The sequence below is a fragment of the Endocarpon pusillum genome (genome assembly GCF_000464535.1).
Source record: "Endocarpon pusillum Z07020 unplaced genomic scaffold scaffold726, whole genome shotgun sequence".
Taxonomy (NCBI): Eukaryota; Fungi; Ascomycota; class Eurotiomycetes; order Verrucariales; family Verrucariaceae; genus Endocarpon; species Endocarpon pusillum.
This window is the reverse complement of record NW_006916640.1, coordinates 1-20614: the sequence shown is the minus strand read 5'-3', so window position 1 is coordinate 20614 and position 20614 is coordinate 1. Positions and strand designations below refer to the sequence as shown.

Below are 20614 nucleotides of genomic sequence, written 5' to 3'. Positions count from 1 at the left end.
CCCGCTAGAGACAGAGACAAAAACAGTAGATAGTGCTGATTCCTTCATCCATCCGCCAGTACTCCGTAATCCACACTCACACCACAACCATCGCAGCTGTCATCCTCAGAAGAACTCCGCAGTTGGGTCCGTCTCAGATGGGTCTGGGGCGGCGATCAAGAGTTGACCACGTGCCTTTTCATTCTCAGCTCGGGTCTCAATGCCAGACGGCTGGCCATCGTTGCCTTTTGCCCGTCCCGTCGCCTTCGCCTTCGCCTTGCCCTTCCACTCAACCTCGAATTCACTGTCCGAGTCGATGCACTCGTGGTTATTGGGCATCCTGGGGTCTCTACCCTCAAAGGAAGCCTTCAAGGCATCTCGCTTGGCGATCCACCTCTGCTTCTGCTTGGCGATATCCTCGTTGGCCTTGACCAGGATGTGCTCCCATGGCGGCGAGCCGAGGCCCAAGACCTCCTTCGGCACAGATCCAAAGGTGAACCCGAACTGCTTCAGCAGGGCATCGTCGATGTTTTCGAGCTTGAAGTCATCCTCGATCTGCTGTCTTGTTTTCCAGTCCGCGGGGATGACGAGAGGCTCGTTGACCAGCTCGTCGGCGAAACGTTCTCGGAAGGCCGCATTCTCGATCTCGAGGCGGTCTCGGTCGTTGCGCCAGGTGCGCGCATTGGTCAGGTTGGAAAATATGATGCAGCCGCTGTTCTCCCAGTCTGACTTGACCCGAGAAAATTCCTGGGAAAGCTCGGCCAGACTGTGCTCCCAGAATTTGTTCGTTTCCTCGAGCTCGCGCAAACGATAGCGCAGATCTTGCACCACACGGCGATGGTCGGCGTGGATATTGTTCGTGACCTGGTCGTCCAGCATGCGTTCGACTTCCTTGTTGCGCGCTTGGAGGCCGGGCATCTCTTCGTCCACCGCCGTCTGGTAGATGAGCACCTTGCCGTTCTCGTTGTCGAGGTCCTGCTGCACAATTCCAAGCTGGTGCTTCAGGCTCGCTATCTCGGCATCTCGCTTGCCCAGCTTGATGGCTTCATGACGTTTCACAATTTCACGATCAAGAAGAGCACGATCGCCACGTAGTTTGGCTTCAAGTAACTGGGCTTCGAGGGCAAACCTTGTTTCTTGTAGCGCAATATGTCTTTCGGCAAGGCTACGAGCGAAGGACGAGAACGGAAGCTTGCTGGCCAGGGTGTGAGCAACTTCGTCATATTGTTCAGCCCAGTGATCTCGTTGACGCTGAGCCATGCTGAGTGCCATCTCCAAAATCACGTTTTCTTGGCCCTGGTTGGCGATGACGCGCTTCAGCTTTTTGAACTTCGCCTTATTGGCTACTTGTGTCGACTCGAGTTGACTACCAAGTGCCACCGATAATTCGATCTGCTCCTCAAGTGTCTTGCGGAGCTGCGCCGTTACTTTGGCGATCTCATCCTCCATGCTCAAAGGCCTCATTGCCTGAGCATTTACATTTTGCTCAATATGCCACGAGAAGTCTCGGACCTTCTTTGCAATCACTAGCTCATGAGAAGCCTTCGTCTGTTCAAAGGCTTCTTGCTGCTTCTTCAATGCTGCTTGTGTCAATTGAAGCTGACGTCGTGTAGCCTCGAGCTGACCCTCAGTGACCTGCCTGTTAGCATTTAGCTGGTTGAAGCCGGTGAGCAGACCATTATACCGCTCTTCCAGACTTGTGCGAGAACGTTCGTTTTCAGCATCTTCAGCCCGTGAAGCCTGTAAGAATAACTGGTATGCTTGTCGAGTCTTGGCCAGCTCGTCTCTCAAACGATACAGATCCTCGTTTTGTCTTTGCAAGATTGTCTCGCGTTCTTGGAGAGCTTGCAAAACCTGATCGCACTGGCTGGACTTCTCCTCAAGCTGAGTTACCGTGTTGTTGCACTGCTTCTTGAGGGTCTCCATGTCGGCTCGCACAAGACGAAGAGTTTTGCCCTTGTCGGCAAGACGACCCCGAAGATCCTTTTCGGACTGCTTTAGCTCATGGACTTCGGCATCGTGATCGTCCTGGGCGTTGAGCATCTCGATCTCATGCAGCTTGGCCGAGCTGTCGTAGCTTTCCTCGAAGCCGCATTCAAGACCTGTCTTCTGTTCTGCCAGGGCTACTTCCAATGACCTCGCAAACTGAGAACGACACCGTCTGATGGCATCTATCTCTAGCTCAGATTGAGCAAAGCAGATAAATTCAGGCCTCTCTGTAGTGTTCAATGCTTCTTGATTGGACTCGATGGAAGAGGTTGATGATGCAGCCACCTCTAGCAGTTCCGCCTCTGTAAACATTCTTCGAATGCAGCCAAAGTCTGACTCATCTGCTAGGATGTTGTCGAAGAAAGAGGCATCGGCAACATCAGTTAAAAGCTGAGGTTGCTGAACCGGAGCACTGCGATGAATACGGTTGTCGCCCAATTCGCCGCTATTGGGTTCTGGTTGAGGCGAATAAGTAAGCACAACTGGAGTCTCCAGACGAGTTTGGCGTAAGTCCTCCTCAGGAACATGGTTGGTGGACAGGCTAGGATGAGTTTCGCCAACAGGGCCTTCGATTCCACCTGGTCCTTTGGGGCGCGACAGCTTCTTGCTGGATGAAAGACATATTTGAGTCTTGCTCGGTGTACAATGTACCAATTCCTGGAATTGTTAGACACAGCCGAAAGAAGAACTAGGTGGAGGCATACCAAGACAGAGGTTTCAGCAGTGGCGGCACATAGTGAGGATGATGCTGCAGGCGAGCCATCGACTGATGATTGCTGGGAGCCGCCTAGCGACTCGTTCTCAGGCCAAGCTTCTACAGCTTTTCCACTCAATAGCGTCTTACTATCGCTGGAGGATTTTGCTTGCGCAAGACTTTCCTCATGAGCGTCTGAGCCAGTAGACCCAGCTGAAAGCAGCGGTGAATGTGTCAACCCATCTCTACAGGTGATCGCACTACTGGTATGCCCTTCACAACGCGTCGAACTCGAGAAGCCTGCATGGGAAATGGTAGTTCCTTCGCTCAGTAACAGCAATCCTTCATCAATTAGTTCTTGCAAGCTACCGGTTGTCTCTGGAAGTGGTAGGATAGCTGGAGGTTGGAAAGGGTGGGTTGGTTCAGGAACTCTACTATGACGAAACAAGTTTTTGGTCTTGTTCAAGAGCTGTTTGATAGGACGCATTTTGGTGGTAGATTGTCCTTTCTGATACAATGTTAGCACTTAGGACTGCTTGGGAAGCTGTATGAATTCATACCTGGTGTTCATTTGCGACCTTCGACTTGCGGAAAGAAAAGAGTCTGGCCATCGCTGGCATCGCTAGTAAGGGAATTTGGGAAGAACTTGTGATAGGACTTCTCAAGGAGTTGTTTGATGTAACTGTGGCAAAGAGACTTTATAGATCTCAATGAGGGGCCAAGATGTGGTAGCAGTGGATGATTGGTAGTAGTGGAAGATTGGCAACAGTGGAAGATTGGTAGCAGTGCAAGAAGAGTAACCGTGGAAGTATGTTGGTTGAGGAGGTCAGCCTTGGGCGGTAGGTGAATATTTGTAGAATGGCCTTGCAAGCAATAATTCCAATCAACCCGCGTGTTATGTCTGCACAAGCAATCTATTGTTGTGAGCATGGTATGGTGAAGTGTTTCTTCCTGGGCTAACCGGCGGTTGCCTCTCATGCAGCAGCGGTGACACTGCTATCATGATGCTTGTACAAGCGAAATAAACCCTTGTAGCAGGAGGTTGATAAAGTGTTCCTCCATGTGCAGGTGACAGTGACAGTGACAGTGACATTGACTTGGATGCTATAAGCTTGGAGAAGGGGTTGCAGGATGCTGCTTTGCTTGCGCGGGACACAGGGCCGCTGAAGATGTCTTGTGTGCAAACACCATGACAGCATTGAATTTTCTGGCAAGTAGGCGTAGATGCGCCGCCAGGGTTGACCATTAGAGGAAGAACTCTGAGAAGTATAGCTTTCCACCCTATCAAGCTCCGGCCGCAGGGCAAGGCTGGGTCACTTATCAGCGTTCCTGCAAAGACTCTTTTCAATTAATGCTCATATACTTTTATATATAAAATACTTGCAAATAGAAGAAAGCACGAAGAAAGCACGGAGAAGGAGTAGAAAACATCATCTAAACTGCAATCTCTTCTAAAGAGCAGAAGCAAGCATGCGTTGGAGGCTTGTCAAAGTAGAAGTGTCTAAAGCAAACAGAGCGACCAAGCAAGCATGAAGCTCGATGCCCTGGTGTTACTGCCATGTTCGGCTCTTTCATGGGGCAATCCTAGAAGTGGTCATGAATGTCCTTGTGGAGGGTTGACCGATGATATGATCGGAGGAGACGAGTCAAACGACATCTTCGAGCTCTATGATGGTGTGAGAGGGCGGAAGTCGACCATATTTAAATATTATAGCTGAAAGGAGACTTCAGCAACGTCCTTGGGGGATACCTTGAAAGGGGGTTGCCTATCATGGCTATTGCATGACTATCTGACTGCCTAGAGATGGATCAATCAGAAGGTTCATTTAACTCGTCAATTTGAGTCTTGGAACAAGTGGGTATCTGTCTCTTAAGTAAAATCTAACAGCAGGTCTTGCAATTCCAGCAAAGTCTAGTATCTTCACGTTTCTTAGGTCACTTCACCATTGGAAAGAACGACACCCGCTGGTCCAAAGGGAGCAATGTCTGTTGCATTCAGTGGTTCAATTGCTCAGAACGTGTCGTAGCGGAGTAAGAAAACAACTGTGTTGCTCAATATCGGAGAGACTTTTCAACTGTTGCCGTGTGCCACGAATACGTAGTACTTAGAGTGCAAATGGTGATCAGAGATCGGCTGCCCATCTGCTTGACGCTTGGACCAACTTCCAGTTTGCAAGCAATGAATATATCCCACTGGGAGGGTTTCCCCTGCGTACCCAATGGCTCAATTAGCGCGTTTGGTGGATTTTAAGCTCAAATAAGGTTGCTTGTTGGATATTCTTTAACCAGCACTCGATGACTGCGACTATCAGATAAGTAAGTCATTCAACAAGGAGGCGAAAGCTCTGTCACTAGAGACCTTTATCCTCAATTGTACATGTGTCTTCACCTACAGTGCGATGGACATGATAACGAACCCAATAAACACCGCAGTGCAGAGTGTTGGTCAAAGTTCTCATGAGTCCTAATGCTACTCATTTCGATATGATGATTGACTCTTTTTGCTGATACTAACAAAACGAAAATCTAACGTTCAACACGAGAAGAACGGTAATAGGTCTTACAAGATGCGTATCGCTACACTACAATTTGATTCTGCCCTCGAGGATGTAGAGAGCAACATCAAAAAAGCTGACATGCTCCTATTTTGCCACAAAGACAGACTGGAAAATTTGGACTTACTTGTATTACCAGAACTAGCATTCGCGGGTAAGCTCAAATACTTTCGAAATTTCCAGCATTGACACGAGCTCGCCCAGCATTTTGGATTTCCTTCTGACATAGGAATAGGCTACAATCACAAGTCGTCCATAGATATTGAACCTTTCCTTGAGCCAACAGGCGCCGGACCATCGACGCTGTGGGCTAAAAGGACTGCACGAAATCTGCATTGTACTGTGGCAGTGGGTTATCCTGAAAACGACCTTTCAGGTAGTGAGCGGCGAGCGTATAACTCTCTGGTATTCGTCGACGGAACAGGCGAGACTGTTGCCCATACTCGCAAAAGTTTTCTCTACTACACAGACGAGACATGGGCATCAGAAGGTCAAGGGTTCTTTGCTGGCGATATGCGGCTAGGATCCCCCCTAGAAGCTAAGAAGGTAGCTGCGGGCATCTGCATGGACATAAATCCTTATAAATTCGAAGCACCATGGACTGCGTACGAATTTGCAAATCACACGATCGCTTCGAAAGCAGAACTCGTGGTGCTTTCTATGGCATGGCTCACTCGACTGTCAACAATCGAACTGCAAGGGCAAGACAAGCAACCTGACCTGGATACTGTGGGCTACTGGCTCGAGAGGATGAGACCATTGCAGGGTCCTAATGGACCTGAAACGGAGGTGATTGTTGTCTTTGCTAATCGCTGTGGTGAAGAAGGAGAGTCGCCATTGATCGGACCAGTGAGATATGCAGGATCAAGCACGGTCATGGGGATCTCGCGAGGGGATGGCAGGGTGGATGGAGAGGTTCGCATCTGGGATATGCTGGGGAGAGCGGAAGAGGGGGTGCTTATCGTTGACACCATGGACGACGCAAGATATGGACTAAAGAGATCACTGCCGGCCGAAAGTCTGAATGGAGATAAAGATCCAGCTAGCTCCGACCAGGACTGACATGAGTTTGAATCAACACCCTGTTCAAAAGGCAGCAGCAGCCACAGCAGGCTTCTAGCGGAATATCAATATAGATCGTTGTGTTGCGCTGCACAAGGGGAATGCTCATTCTTCGAGAATTACCTCCGGGCAAGGGCGGCTAAGAGGACAAGCATTGATTCTTCTGAGCAAGTGGCCCATCGTTTTTAAGAAACCCCGCACTGCTTGATGCTCTACGAATCAGAAGTCGGGCTTGGGCCAAAGCTCACTATTGTGATAGCACATGACCATTGATAAGTGCAGGTGATGGCTCGGGGCCAAATCACAAGACATGCACAGACACACTCTGGTAGATGAACTGTCATGTAAAACGATCATTCCTGAACTGTTCAGGTTGTCTAGTTGTGAATAAGGAAGTGTAGCCGGCTTATATCGGCTAAACCTTCCTCTTGCCGCCTGCCCAGCCCTCCTCTCCGCCTGTTGATCATGTGCTTTCAGACAACGTGACCTCCCACTTCCCTAACTTCACTTTGATCATGACTGAAGCCATGGCGATAACAATAAAGTAATCTTGTCTGCTCTATGCTGGCTTGCAATCACTTTCTCTCGAACTGAATTCAATTTTGCCCGCCTCCTGAAAGGTGATATCGAGGTTACGCAGTCTGGGCATTGCAGCAGATCACGTTTATTCCAAGTGCGTGTCACCTGATCTTCCCCCATCCCTGAACACCTGACCTCCTCTTACTGTGACCAAAGCTCTTCTCCAAGCTCCCTGCCGAGCTTGTGGAGAAGAGAGTGTGCAACGGAGCTTCGTCAGTCACGTCAGCAGCACAGCATGGAGCTAGAACTGCTTCATCATGGCCAGACGGGCACGAGCATGTCCAGTCTACACGCTTTGGTCTGCATGAGCAGTTCGCACACCCACACTATTTGCTTTTTGCCATTCTTTTGTCAACATTTTCAAGTGCTACTCTAACGTCGACATCGATCACTCTCAATTATGCATATCCGCAACCTGAGTTCACATCGTGGCTCTGTTTTTCAGACAGCTGATAGTGTGACAATTGTAGGCTCACCGATCTCTGAAAAAGTGGGTGATCGGAAATCAACATTACGAGCAACAACACAGTTGGAAGTCTATGGTCATTTCGATCCTAAAGGGCAATACTCAGCTTCCCTATTTACGCTGAATACGTTCACACACGCTTGTCAAGTTACTCAAAAGTGAGCGGATGTAGGTAGGCTCCCGTTGTACTCACTTTCGTACCACCCTAACGACCTTAGGACACCGGCTCTGCAGCAATAGCTTGATAAGTCTGATCCTACTCTTTTCTGTGATACAACTTCCTGGTCCGAGATCTCCATATGACGTCTCGATCTTCAACCACTACGATCGTCATGCAGTCAGAGACATTCTCACCGGCTCTGAATACAAACAAACGGAAAAGAGACACTGCCGACCAAGCAGATGGTGGAAGAGCGCCGAGGTCTCAAGAACTGAACGGAGAGGGGAGAAGAGCCAACGAAGCCACAATGAGCCAGATATCAGAACAGTTGATACAGTCTTTGGGTCAGAACGGGGATTCAACAATAGACGAAGAGAACCAGAGAACTGCTCAAGCGGCTCTTAATACGCCTATGCAACCAGGAAGCTATCCACCACCCGATGCATCGTTCGACAGCGGTTCCAGTGGTCATTACGGACTTTCATTCCCAGACGGAAATGACATGACGCCTTCCACCGCATCACAACTTCAAGCTGCTCGCGAAGTGACTATGAGCGTAAACAAGCCTGCAGTTGGAACCAACGAGTGGCATGTCCAGCGCAAGAACAATCACAAGGAAGGTAGGTCAACAATCGAAACTTGTTCTGGTCTCCAGTGCTGATCAAATTTTCAGTTGAGAGGCGCCGCCGTGAAACCATCAACGAAGGCATCAATGAAATCGCCAAGATAGTTCCTAATTGCGAAAAGAATAAAGGCTCTATCCTACAACGGGCAGTATCATACATCACCGAGCTCACAACGAAGGAGCGTTCGTGGAACAATGAGAGAGCCACAATCGATGTTGCGATAAAGGAGCTATCAGAAAGAAACAATAAAATGAAAGCCAATGTTGAACAAGCGTGGGCGCAGAGCAATAAATGGCAGAAACGATGTCGAGATGCAGGACTGCACTTCGATGACTATGACTTGGACATTGGCGGCGATGATGATGATGGTTTGGGCACGGACTAACGAGTTATGCTGTGTATCATCCAGGCTCAGGATACTATGGTTGGTAATCGCAGCGTGTCATTCTGACTGACCTGGCACAGCATGGCGCTTGTGTAATGCAAGGGCTCGGGTCAGTCAACGGCCTATTCTTCGCCCGTCTTCTGCATGTTTCCCTCCTTGCGCTGCACAGCTAGCTCCTGGTGATGCGTGCCCAGAGAGTCACCTATGTTCGCTCTTTGCACCATGGTACTCTTCTCAGCAGGGTTGAGCAGGTGACGATTAGCTTACATAGTCATCGTGTATCAAGCATGTTATAAATGCTCTGTACTACCGTCCTTTCCAAATTCGATATGGTCAGCTCGTCTTTGGGAGTAATTCATCACGTGATCAATGTGGTAACCGGCCGCACATTTGCTGCTTTACAGAATATCCTTCCGCTGCAAGAGCGTGTTCTTCTAACATGAGTTAGGCAAGGGCTTATCCTTTGCATTCATACAATCCGTCTAGCGCTATGGTCGAATTCGCAATCAACTGCTAGACAAGAGAAAATAGCAACCCGAGTACCTCCGAAAAGAACAGCTGTTTTACAACGTCTATCAAAGCGAGTTGGTCGCTGGACTCAATCTAGCCAAGACAGACTCCGCTGCTTGAAATGATATTCATCAAAGGTCATGCCAACTGGCTTTCATTGCTGAGCCGAATGCTTATATTACAGTACACTGATGGAGAGAAAAGGAGGAACCATATTTTTGGATGATGGGAGATGCAAAAGAAAGCGAGATACTTCATAGAACGACTTACATCTAGTATTGAACATAACAACTTACCTAACTCCCGCAAACTCCAGTACCTACCTAACTGAATCACTTACCTTCCTCCGCACTTGGCAAAGTTCAAATCCTAGTAGTTAATCTCAAAGGGACCAAAGCAACTTTTACTTTACCTACTCACCTCCGAAACCAGATTATATCAGAGTTCTCACTCCATTCTGTGGTGGCTGTGCCACCTTCCTGAAAGGATTCGTGGGGTATGGGCTCATTGAGCGTCGTGGAGCATCCCAGGTTGCCCTCTCCTCCTGCCGTCGTCGCTCTGCCTTCTCCTCCTCCTCAAGCGCCACATCCTCAGCAAGACAGATCTCGACCATGTCGAAGGGATCTTTGCTTCCGCCAAACCCACATTCCACGGCGTCAGGGGCGGTGTTCGTGCAGAAGGTGTCCGGGTACCCGCTTCGAGCTCGTTCTCTCGCAGCTTGGCGCTCGGCGTAAGTGCTAGTGAACATTGGAAAGTGGTCCGAGCTGGTCGGATCACCCCTAGCCTTCATAGCGGCCTTGATGGAGTTGAATGGAGATTTCCGTTTAGGAGGGGCTGCGGCGACGACTCCTGGATCTGGAGTTCTGTATGGGTTATCAGACATTGAGGTGCGAAAAGGAGATGGCCCTGTTCCTGGCACTTCGGTCAGGGGAATTGCGCGCTCCGCAGGGTGGGTAGGAGCAAACAGTTTGTGCCAGAAACTACTCGTTTTTTCATGCTGGGCTTCTTTGCGCTTGCGGATGTACCGGCGCAGGATATAGGCCAATATCACAAGGACAATCAAGCTGAGTACAGAGGCGGTGCTGATGAGCCCGATCGCTGCTTTCGAGAGGCCGTGCTTACCCGGAGCGGGCGTAGCTGTCGCGCCAGGTGCCGCAGACGTCGTTGTAGCTGGAAGCGAGGTTGTGGAGAGAGTTGATGTGCCTGTCACGATAGCCGTGACGAACGTTGTTCCGGTTGACGTGAGGGTGACACCTTTCGACATCGTGATTGGCGATCCCTTCATGTAGACGGTAGAGATTCCGCTCGGGTTGGTGGTAAATGAAGGACTTGTGGTGACGGAAGCTTGCCCGTTCACGCCCGGATCGCACTCTGTGATCTGGATGAATTTCATGGTAGTAAACTGCCCTGGAGCTGAGGGAATAGGTGACACTGTTGGAGTCTCAAGCGCTTGAACGTATGCTCGGCATCCAGACGCCAAGGATGGTTTTATTGGCCTCGCGAATGCGGACGGACTCGCTGAAGGAATCATTCTGAGGGGTGGGCTGAAAGGAACAGTTGATTGTGCAGAGACATCTGGACCAGCAGTTGTCATCTGAGCCGCCGGTGGTGTGATCATAGAGATAACCTGCATCGAGGTCAGAGGCAGAGTGGACATGTCTAGGTCATCGGTGCCTGCTGGGGCACGCTTGTCCAGCAAGGTACTCAATTCTCTTGCGCCGTCAGACCTGCCTACCAATGAGTTCGTGGAAAATGGCTTGGTGAAAGGCATTATGGGCATGTCCGGCCGCCGGTCTGTCGTTGGGGGTTTAATTGGTAAGGCGTTCGTGTCGTTTGCACAGTGAGATATGTTTGCCGCCGACATCGTGGGATAAGGCTTGGTCGTCTTGATACTCGGGACTCTGGAGAAGTGAGGGCCGTCCTCCGAGGTCTCTGATGTATGAGGCTGTGAGGTTGTCCTGTTTCTCTCCGTGTCACTGATGAAGGAATCGCTGTCTTCGTGTCGCATTGCTTTGAAAAATGGTAAGACTGCCATCTTGCCTGCTTTCAAAGGTGGACAGGAAAGAGAGTGAATACAATAACACACAATCAACAGCTATGAGATTTGACCGACTCATATACTAGTGGAGAGCTTACATGCAAGATGTGAAGACAATGGCTTTCTGCCTTTGTGCTGATGGTACTTTGGTTATCGGCATCTCATTGTCTTCGGCGGCGATACAAAGGAGGCTCTTGTGGCGACAAGGCTTGTCCTTGTCAGTATACCTGCAGACAATGCGATCCAGTTAAAGAGCAACGAGACCGAGGACAAAGCTATCCCGGAGGAAGATGCCGGTGGAGCTGCTTTTTTCATGGATGAGGCTTATCAACTTGCCAATGGCCATAACACCACAAGCGTAGCAGACCTTGAATTTTGAATGGAAGACATTGAAAACCAAGTTGGTAAAATTGTTTTCTTTCCCGTCGATTATACCAACGACGGAGATGTTCTTTGAGCACACCTTGGGATCTGATAGCTGGATGGCTCACCGTCTCCATTTTGCAGATTACACCGACGGAGAGCTCCTGGTGATGTTCCGTCGTCTGGTGGAGAAGAAGTACAAAGGCCGTATGAAGCATTAAGGGTGGATCAACCGGACTACATGTCCAAGTCGTTGTTAGTCACCTTGGTAGAGGAAGGGATCGAGAAGGATACGGACAGGCTTGCACTGTGGAAAAAGTTCGGGAAAAATCTTGAAGCTGTAAGCTGATCATCTACAGCGAAAACGCGTTGCTGGAGTAAAACTGGATGATTTCCTCTTTACAAAGGAGGATCGAATTGGCCTTGAATTCTCCAGCCCGATACGAGAAAGCGAGGATCGAAAGAGCTCCACCCATTGAATAGGGTCAAAACCGTTAAGGAGTTCGATAAGGGGCCTTGTTGATTGGATACAGTTGACATACATATGAACAGGAGCTCTATGAAAAGCCGCTGATCGAAGTAAATCTGAACCGCGACTCCCTTGGTCCGCCTGACATATGCACGACGTCTGTTGGCAAGCTCTACGAAATGTTAGTAGCTGATAAATATTGGGTGCTTTTGAAACGCGAAGGTAAGATGCCCGCTTCGGAAGCACTTTTTAGATGTGCATTCCCGGATATTATATTTGTTTGAGCCGTGGCGAATGTTGTTGCCTAACAACGCAGTTGAACTACCGTGTGGACTTGACGTTACAAATTATGTGAGTTAACGTGTGGCTGTAATTGTCCGGAAGAACCCTGCCAACTTCATTGAAATTGTTGTTATTGGCGAATTCAAAACGTGTACGAAGGAGGGGAGTGAAGGCAAGGCCCTCATTATCCATTATCGAATCGCAGTCATGGATAGAATTGTGGCAGAAGTCCAAAGGACTCTTGGCGGAGGGTAGATATGTAATCCTTTTGGGCAAGGAAAAGATGGAAGACTATTTGCAAGATTTTGATGATCAGCGGTGTAAGGCGATTCTCAACTGAAACTCAAAAAGCAGGGCTTCGATGTACTCCGTAATAGAGTACAGTAAGCTAAGTAAAACTAAATAAAGCTGTTGCTGTTGCTGTTTGACTCCTTCCCAAGACCGAGATTAGCCAAAATTCGGCAATGCTGGCGAGGTTGAGAATCTACTCTCTCACGCTGAAGCACATGAGCAGAGAAGTATTTTGATCGGTCCGAAGCAGCGACTCTCAACTGCAGAAAGCTTTTCGCTGACGTGGTTGGGTATGAGACGCTGTTTGATGTGACCATTTCCTCCCCTCAGTTTGAACCAACATCTTATGTGTTGATCCATTCCTCCAGGCCTGCTCAGCCGAAATCACAAGTACTTGAATTGGTTGAGAGATCAATCTACTGCCGTGTGAGATATCGCAGCACAGCGCTCTGTCAGATGCCTCGAGCACAATAAGTCACGTGGAAACGCAATGCGGTTGATGCATTCCACAAAGTCTTTATGTAACTTGTGAAACAAGTACTCTGTGGAGTCTACAGTTGCATGCTTGCTCTCCTCACTCATTCCACTCATTCCACTCATCCCACTCATCCCACTCACTCCACTCATCCCACTCATTCCACTCTGCATTGTCTGGAAGGCAATTCGAACGCGGCCGTGGTCGTGGACGTGGTGATGGAGGTGTACCCTACCGTCATGGAGGAAGAGGACGTGGTGGTTTTCTGGCGAGCTTCGGTTCTCAAGACGCACGCGGCGGTCGAAGTAGCCGAGGTGGAGGCGGTCGTGGTGGATTTGCACAAGGCCGCGGTGGCCCAGTGGAAGCAGAGATCTTTTCGTAAGGTGCTCCGCTATGCATTTTGATCACGTACAAGGACTAATTTGGGAATAGTCCTGGATATCCTCCGCAACCAGATCCGCGAATTCAGAAGATCGAGGATGAGACCGTTAGAGCTGGCCAAGTCAAGAAGACATCTAGCCCTGAGAAAGCCATCATTGAACCGCGCTTACCTGAACGGCCGGGCTACGGAACCCGAGGGAAGGAAGTGGTGCTTTGGGCAAACTACTCTGAACTGGTGGCGCATGGCAATCTGCTGTTGTTCCGCTATGATATTGAGATTCTACCCGACAACTCAGCGAGAAGCCCAACAGGGAAGAGAGCCAAGAGAATCGTCGAGCTCCTGCTTGAAGCACATCTCTCTGCCTACCAGCACAGTATCGCAACGGACTCAACTCAAACCTGATCTGTGGGTCCGAACTTCCCATTGAGGGCGAACCTTATTCTGTCCGTTACTGATCAGAGGACGAAGACGAACCTGCACCACATGCCAAAATCTATCGTCTTCGTCTTCAAGCCACTGGCACCCTCAGAGTGTCGGAGCTCATGGACTACCTGACGTCCACCAATGCAAGCTCCCTGTTTGGTTCCAAGGACGAGATAATCCAGGCGCTGAACATCGTCATAGGACAAAATCCAAAATCGGCCTCCAATATCTTTTCTATAGGTGCCAACAAGCATTTTGAACTAGACCCAGCTCGGTCGGAGACAAGGAGTCTTGGGGCAGGACTGCAAGCAGTCAGGGGATTTTTTGTTAGCGTCCGGGGTGCCACAGCCCGCCTGCTTGTCAACGTCCATGTCAAGCATGCTGCATGCTACAACGAAGGTCCCCTTAGCCAGTTAATGCACGAATATCTTCACGAAAATGACCAAGACATGGTCAAGCTGGGATACTTCCTGAAGGATGTCCGGGTGCGGGTGACTCACATCGTAAGGAGAAATAAAAATGGCCAAGAAATTCCCAGGATAAAGACCATCGCAGGCCTGGCAGAGCCTGGTGATGGTCACGGTTTGCCTCATCCCCCCATTGTACCAAAGCCCGCAGCAGATGCGAAGTAGGTGAAATTCTTCGTTGGCAGCCCTACAGAAGAAACTAAAGGGGAAGAGGCCGGCCCGGGCAGGAAAGGCGGTAAGAAAGGCAAGATGCCCGCTAAGTCAGGGCCGCAACCGGCCCAGGAAGGCTATATTAGTGTCTATGACCTCTTCCTGCGCAGTAAGTGTCTCTACTCCCGTGAACTTGGAACTTCTCTTGGCTAACACATCCGCCAGCTTACGGGATCACGATAAAGGACCCCAAGTTACCCGTTATTAACGTCGGCAACCGGCAAAACCCGTCGTATCTGCCTGCCGATGTTTGTGTCGTCTTACCCGGACAGCCGTCCGATAACGACAAACTGAGTCCTAGCCAAACCCAGCAGATGATACGGTTTGCAGTCCGCAAGCCTGCTCAGAATGCTCAGTCAATAGTTACTAATGGCGCTTGGTTATTGGGCATTTAGCCCCCCACAAACACCACCCTTGTAAGTTGGCTACCCTGGCGTCGTTTCAAGATAACGCTCACCTTTGTCTGGATGATCTCGACATCGCAGTGACGCCGGAGCTGATCGCTGTACCGGGTCGTGTCTTGACAGGGCCCGATGTCAAATACAAAGGTGGCAAGGTCGCCAGCACTAGATTTGGCAGCTGGAACATGCAGTCCATCCAATTTTCAAAGGGATCAACACTTTCTTCCTGGACGTATCTCTGGATATCCTCCAACAAATGGCGTGACGCCTGGCGCAGTGAACAAGACTTAACGTCTACTTTGGATGCCTTTCAATCCAAACTCAAGGAAGTCGGCATCGACGCAGCGCGTTATACTCCTGGTCTGCGGATCACTGTGGCCGAGGCCAATGTTGACGTGGAGATTGAAGCAGCTATTCGCAGATTTGTCAGCCATCCCACGAGACCTGCGCCGAAGCTGCTACTCGTGATTGTCCCCTCCACTGATCCATCAATCTATAGGTGCGTCAAGTTGGAGTGCGATGTTAAGAAGGGAGTCCGTAATGTCTGCGTTGTTGGTTCAAAGTTTGCGAAAGACAGAAACGACCAGTACTTTGCGAACGTGGCCCTCAAGTGTAACCTCAAACTTGGCGGGCGAAATCAGTTACTGGACAACTCCGAACTCGGTATCATCGCAGAAGGCAAGACTATGGTCGTTGGCATCGATGTCACCCACCCCTCTCCTGGCTCTTCGTCGGCCGCCCCTAGCGTGGTGGGAATCGTGGCTTCTATAGACCAGTGGCTCGCGCAATGGCCTGCAGACCTGCAAATCCAGACCGCTAGACAGGAAATGGTCTCTGGCCTTGATTGCATGTTCAAGTCTCGCCTCCGTCTGTGGGCGAAGCATAGCAAAGCTTATCCTGAAAACATCCTGATCTACCGCGACGGCGTATCCGAGGGTCAATACAATATCGTCCTCGACAAAGAGCTGCCTCTCATTCGCAAAGCGTGCAATGAGCTCTACCCCGCCAGCGACACCAACAAAGGCCTCCCACGTTTATCCCTCATCATCGTTGGCAAGCGTCACAACACCCGCTTCTTCTCAACGCGGAAGGAAGATGCCGACCGCTCGTCGAATCCGCAGAATGGCACTGTTGTCGACCGCGGCGTCACCGAAGCCCGGAACTGGGACTGCTTCCTGCAGGCCCACTCTGTGATCCAGGGGACCGCACGGCCTCCGCACTACATTGTCGTCCTCGACGAGATCTTCCGCGGCCGCAAAGTCCAGGCTCGCTTCGAGAATGCGGCCTACGCTCTGAAAGATCTGATACACAACATGTGCTACCTCTACGGTCGTGCGACAAAAGCCGTTAGTATCTGTCCTGCGGCGTATTATGCGGATCTTGTGTGTGAGAGGGCCAGATGTTATCTGAGTTGGCTATTTGATGCTACGCCGGCGGGCAGCGTGACAGAAGGAGGAGGGGGTAAGGCATTGCAGGCAGCGGACCCAAATGATGTGCGGATACATGAGAATGTACGTGATACGATGTTCTATATCTAAGTACTGCAGGCCTGGTCCGTGTAAGCCCCTGGAATGGCGCTTCAAGCATTATCGCAATGGTTCGATTGCCCACCAGCAATGCAAGTTGCTGCTCTTTTTGCTCCCAAGGGTCATATCGGTCAGTTACCCTATACCACATCGTTTGAGCACAGTAGACTAAGCTACTCCTCTGAACAGATTGTGCTTAATGTCGTTCATGAACTTAAACCGCACACGAAGACAGGTTAGATCACAATTACTTCCAAATCGACGCGTGGTATTTGACATGAGGTCATTAATTTTATCTTCTGGTGAGATGAGCAAGCTGGTATGGTATTAGGTCATGGATCGATTTGAGAGTACACAGCACTCTCCGGCTACTCTGAGGGTAGAGCCCACGAGCTAAATGGCCGATACAAACCACAGCTAAGGAAGTGTTAGAAATGACAGAATGAGCGGAGTGACCACGTAGCCCGAACGGACAGAAGGGGGGTTCTTGATATCACTGAAGTCGGGACGATGAGCACGAGCACTATAGCTATGCATGCCTGCTGCAGCTGGCTAAGACAGCAATTGAATCTCTTGGGAGAGTGGTGGTCACGCCGTTCTCAGGACGGCCCTATGCGACAAGAATATCAAATCACAAGTAGCGGTCCTAGAGCAGCAATTACGAATGGAGCACCACTTTCCAGGTGGTTTGATGATAATATAAACTCGTTAGCAGGTAGCAATCTATGGAACGATACACTCAGAGTGATAGATAAGAGACATTGTTCTGTGTAAATAGTCAGCGTGAATAGATTTCTACACTCATTAGGCTGTAGGGTACCGCAGAAATTGCTTCAAAATTACTTACACTTAGTCCACCCGATCAAAATGCCAGCTACATGCACCAAACTGCAGCCAAATCGACCAATGACAGATCGTTGTTGTTTGACACAACCTGCGAGATGTTGAAGAAGAAACCTTTCACAGCTGATCTCCGTCAGCAAGGGTAAAGGTTAGTCAAGAATTACAAAAGGCATTTGTTAGAAATGTCTTGGAATCGTGAAGAAAGCACGGGGAACAGATTTGGCCAAGCTGGTCTTGCAGCGGTCAGGAATTTTACGATGTGATTTAACCAAGAAAAGTATGTCGGTTCTAAAAGATGATGATCCGCTAATTCGGAAGATATTGCTATCTTTCACTGAACAAACATCTTGCAGCTCGTGTGGTGCTTCTAGTTGCCTGAGGAAGACTTCGGCAGTGATGTACCCCTGTCTAACCTGGGGAGAGCAATGCTATTACAGAGAAAGAGGTCGCCAAGAGCATGAGAGGATCACAATAATTATTGTGATACGCTTTGTCTATCATTGGGGAAAACAATGCATTGCTCACTGAACCAAGGGACTGTCAAAGCGCTTGAAGGAAAGATCAGACAATGACAATATTGGACAATGCCACAAGAGATATGCATACAAGCAAGAAGGGCATCGAACATGGGGACACATCAATTGCCTTGGATCCAGCCACTACTACTTAAAGCTGGCGTGCAGTCTGCTTCTCTCATCATCACTTCCTTTTCAAACAAACAATTTTCTCCCCACCAGCAAAGCCTCCAGCATCCAGCCAGCAAATCTGCAACTTTCGCAGAGTTCATTGAAAAACCTCAAAGAGTAAGTTTGCAAAGATGTGTTTCTCGACCGTCCTATGCTTCAGCTCCTGCGGTCACGTCAAATACTCCGCATGGCCTGGAACTGTCTGCCCGAAGTTCGGTGACGATCCTATGGTCTGCCCCGACTATCATGTCGTCAAGTCGACGATAGACGAAAACTGCGTAGACTGCAAAATCAAGCACCGGAACGAGGAGGCCTTTGCTCAGAATGCGACTGAAGCACAGGCGAAGTCTCGGATTTGAGCTTTGAGGTTCAGGAATGAGGTGGAAGAGGCCGGGTAGATGGTTACAATGAGGTATGTAAATGGGATAGCAGGTAGTAAGCCAGGGCAGACTGGTTCTCGCTACTGACTCTAAGGTAGGAAAGGTAAGATCAATTAGGTTTTGCTATCCGAAAGGTCCTCGCTCCACCTTGATATAAATCATTCTCTAATTCCAGATTTCTAAAACATTTTCACCCTTTCTGCTGTTACTGATCATACTTCCGGCGAAGTAAGTGCTGTCGTGCCCTTGTTTGAGAGACAGACTGTGGTTATTGCACAACCAAATAGTCGAGGGCTAAAGAAATAACACAATAAAGCGTCGACTTGAGTCATATTTCACATCAGTGAATTGTGCTGGAAGAGATTTCATCGCGTGAACTCTGACCATATATTAAGTCGCCTTCTCCCCTCCCTCGCTGCCTGCTTGCCTGTCTGCACACAGCTCGTTCATCGTCCTTCTTCACTGCCACAATCTCCTTGCGGCAGCAACATCCACAGACGAACCAAACCTCATCATACTTCTGAAGATCTCACTACATATCCCTAGGACGACAGAACGATGTGTAGGGTCATTAAATGGACGCATATCTTCTGCATGCACGAATGCTACCACCCTGATCTTAGCTATAAATGCACTGCTGATGATGGGTCCCCGGGAGGTACTATATGCTCTGACTTCCACATCGAAGAGGGCACCCACTACGGCTACTGCTGTACCTGTGTCCAACGCAGGCGAGCGAAGTGCAAGGAGGATAAGAAGGCGGTGGCGGAAGAGGACAGACAGAGGAGAATAGAATGGGATAGTAAGAATTTGGTTCGAAGAGGGAAGGGCCACGAGAAGACGGATAGGAATAGTGCCCACTGGGGTACAAATCGTAAGAGGGGGAATGGAAGATAAGAGGCAAGTGATGGCCCTCAGCCCATTTCTTCTGCCAAGTTGATCACTAACTTCGAGACTCAGTCGTACCCGAGAGAACGATAATCGAATGTGCTTAGCGATCCAGAGAAAAACTAGAAACAAAGAGACAACATCACACAATCATTCTTGGTACAATCCACGTCCAAATAAGCTGGTTGTATGGACAATGGAAATGTATACAATGGGGGGTCAGACCAGTCCCAACCAGAACAACTATTTAGCCCTGCCCCATACGCTGGCCCAGGTTCTAAAATCTTTCTTTCTTCTTGGCCACAACAGCTACGCAGCAATTTTGGAACCCCACAAGACCAGATTAAGTCAGATCCATTCATACCCGAACTTTGCACCGACTCGCCCCGAAAATGTGTAAGTTTATCATCTACCTCCATATCTTCTGCATGCACAAATGCTGCCATCCGGCTCCTCACTACGTGTGCCCCCAGCAAGATGAACCCTCTATCAAGTGCCCTGCTCTGATCGTGGAGGAGGAATCGGATTTCATGTACTGCTGTAGTTGCGACGACCGGATGTGTGGGGAGATCAGAGCGCTAGAAAAGAGGGGGCAATTGCTATACCGGGAGGAGGAGCGGATGATGAGAATCGAGCGGGATAAACGGAACCGGATTCCAAAGGGAAAGGTTCAGATGGGGAAGATGGATAGGAAAAGTGCACATTTGAATAGGAAGTGTAGGGAGGAGAGGAACGGGCGGAAGCGATAAGGAGTCCTGTTAAATCTGTCTATGAACTTTGCTTCGGTCTGTGAAACTGTAGCACTACCGCGTCTGGTTTGGTACCGTGAAAGACGAAGCTCTCTGGTTATACTTGAGCCGATCCATTAGCGTTGTCATATGAAGTTGTATGTTGATATACGGTTTAACAAGACATCGATCTTTGCCGTGACCAGGGTTCTGGAGGACAAACCAAAAACTGGAAGATCTTCTCTCGAGGCCACGGAATGCCAAGATTTCAATAATGAGCATTAGACAATCATGCTTCGCACTCAACAACTATTTCTTCTGCGTTCAACAGTCCCTCCTAGGGTCCTATCTGTTAGAATCCCTGCGTTTATGATACGTATCTGTTACGTACTAGCATGATGGTACAAGGTCCCCGCATGCAAAACGCACGAAACGCTCTTGTAACTGTTACGCCCTGTTATTTATGGCAGTGAGCATTGCTATACGAATTGAACGCCAAATGCTGTTTCTGAGCTGTTACAGTAATGCGCTTCTATAGCTATTAGTATGAGCAAATACTCCTCTTGATAGGAGTAACTCAATCAATTCAATTGGTATCTCCGTACGCTATTTGCTACATCCTCTAACACTATCAATAGGGTGAACGCCGTCAATGAAATGCAAAACAGCACTGAGCGTTGTATGTCACTGTATTGTGCGAAGAAAATACTGCATCGTACGGTACAGTACTGTTGACCTTCTGAGAGGGCTAATTGGC

At 49.3% G+C, this 20614-nt stretch overlaps 4 protein-coding genes across 4 annotated transcripts; 2 read left to right on the top strand and 2 right to left on the bottom strand.

Annotated features, from left to right (window-relative positions):
* Positions 1–105: 105 nt before the first annotated feature.
* Positions 106–3273, bottom strand: EPUS_06761 (uncharacterized protein; the record flags this gene model as incomplete). Its single annotated transcript, XM_007807778.1, has 3 exons — positions 106–2625; positions 2673–3170; positions 3223–3273. The coding sequence occupies 3 exons, from the start codon at positions 3271–3273 to the stop codon at positions 106–108; spliced, it is 3069 nt and encodes a 1022-aa protein (XP_007805969.1).
* Positions 3274–5229: 1956 nt separating this feature from the next.
* On the top strand, positions 5230–6279 carry EPUS_06760 (uncharacterized protein; the record flags this gene model as incomplete). The annotated part of the gene is made up of 2 exons (XM_007807777.1): positions 5230–5371; positions 5453–6279. 2 exons carry the CDS (start codon positions 5230–5232, stop codon positions 6277–6279), a joined length of 969 nt encoding a protein of 322 aa, XP_007805968.1.
* A 1377-nt stretch (positions 6280–7656) lies between these two features.
* On the top strand, positions 7657–8495 carry EPUS_06759 (uncharacterized protein; the record flags this gene model as incomplete). Its single annotated transcript, XM_007807776.1, has 2 exons — positions 7657–8104; positions 8158–8495. The coding sequence occupies 2 exons, from the start codon at positions 7657–7659 to the stop codon at positions 8493–8495; spliced, it is 786 nt and encodes a 261-aa protein (XP_007805967.1).
* Positions 8496–9438: 943 nt separating this feature from the next.
* EPUS_06758 (uncharacterized protein) lies at positions 9439–11040 on the bottom strand (the record flags this gene model as incomplete). Its single annotated transcript, XM_007807775.1, has 1 exon — positions 9439–11040. One exon carries the CDS (start codon positions 11038–11040, stop codon positions 9439–9441), a length of 1602 nt encoding a protein of 533 aa, XP_007805966.1.
* Between the last annotated feature and the right edge of the window lie 9574 nt (positions 11041–20614).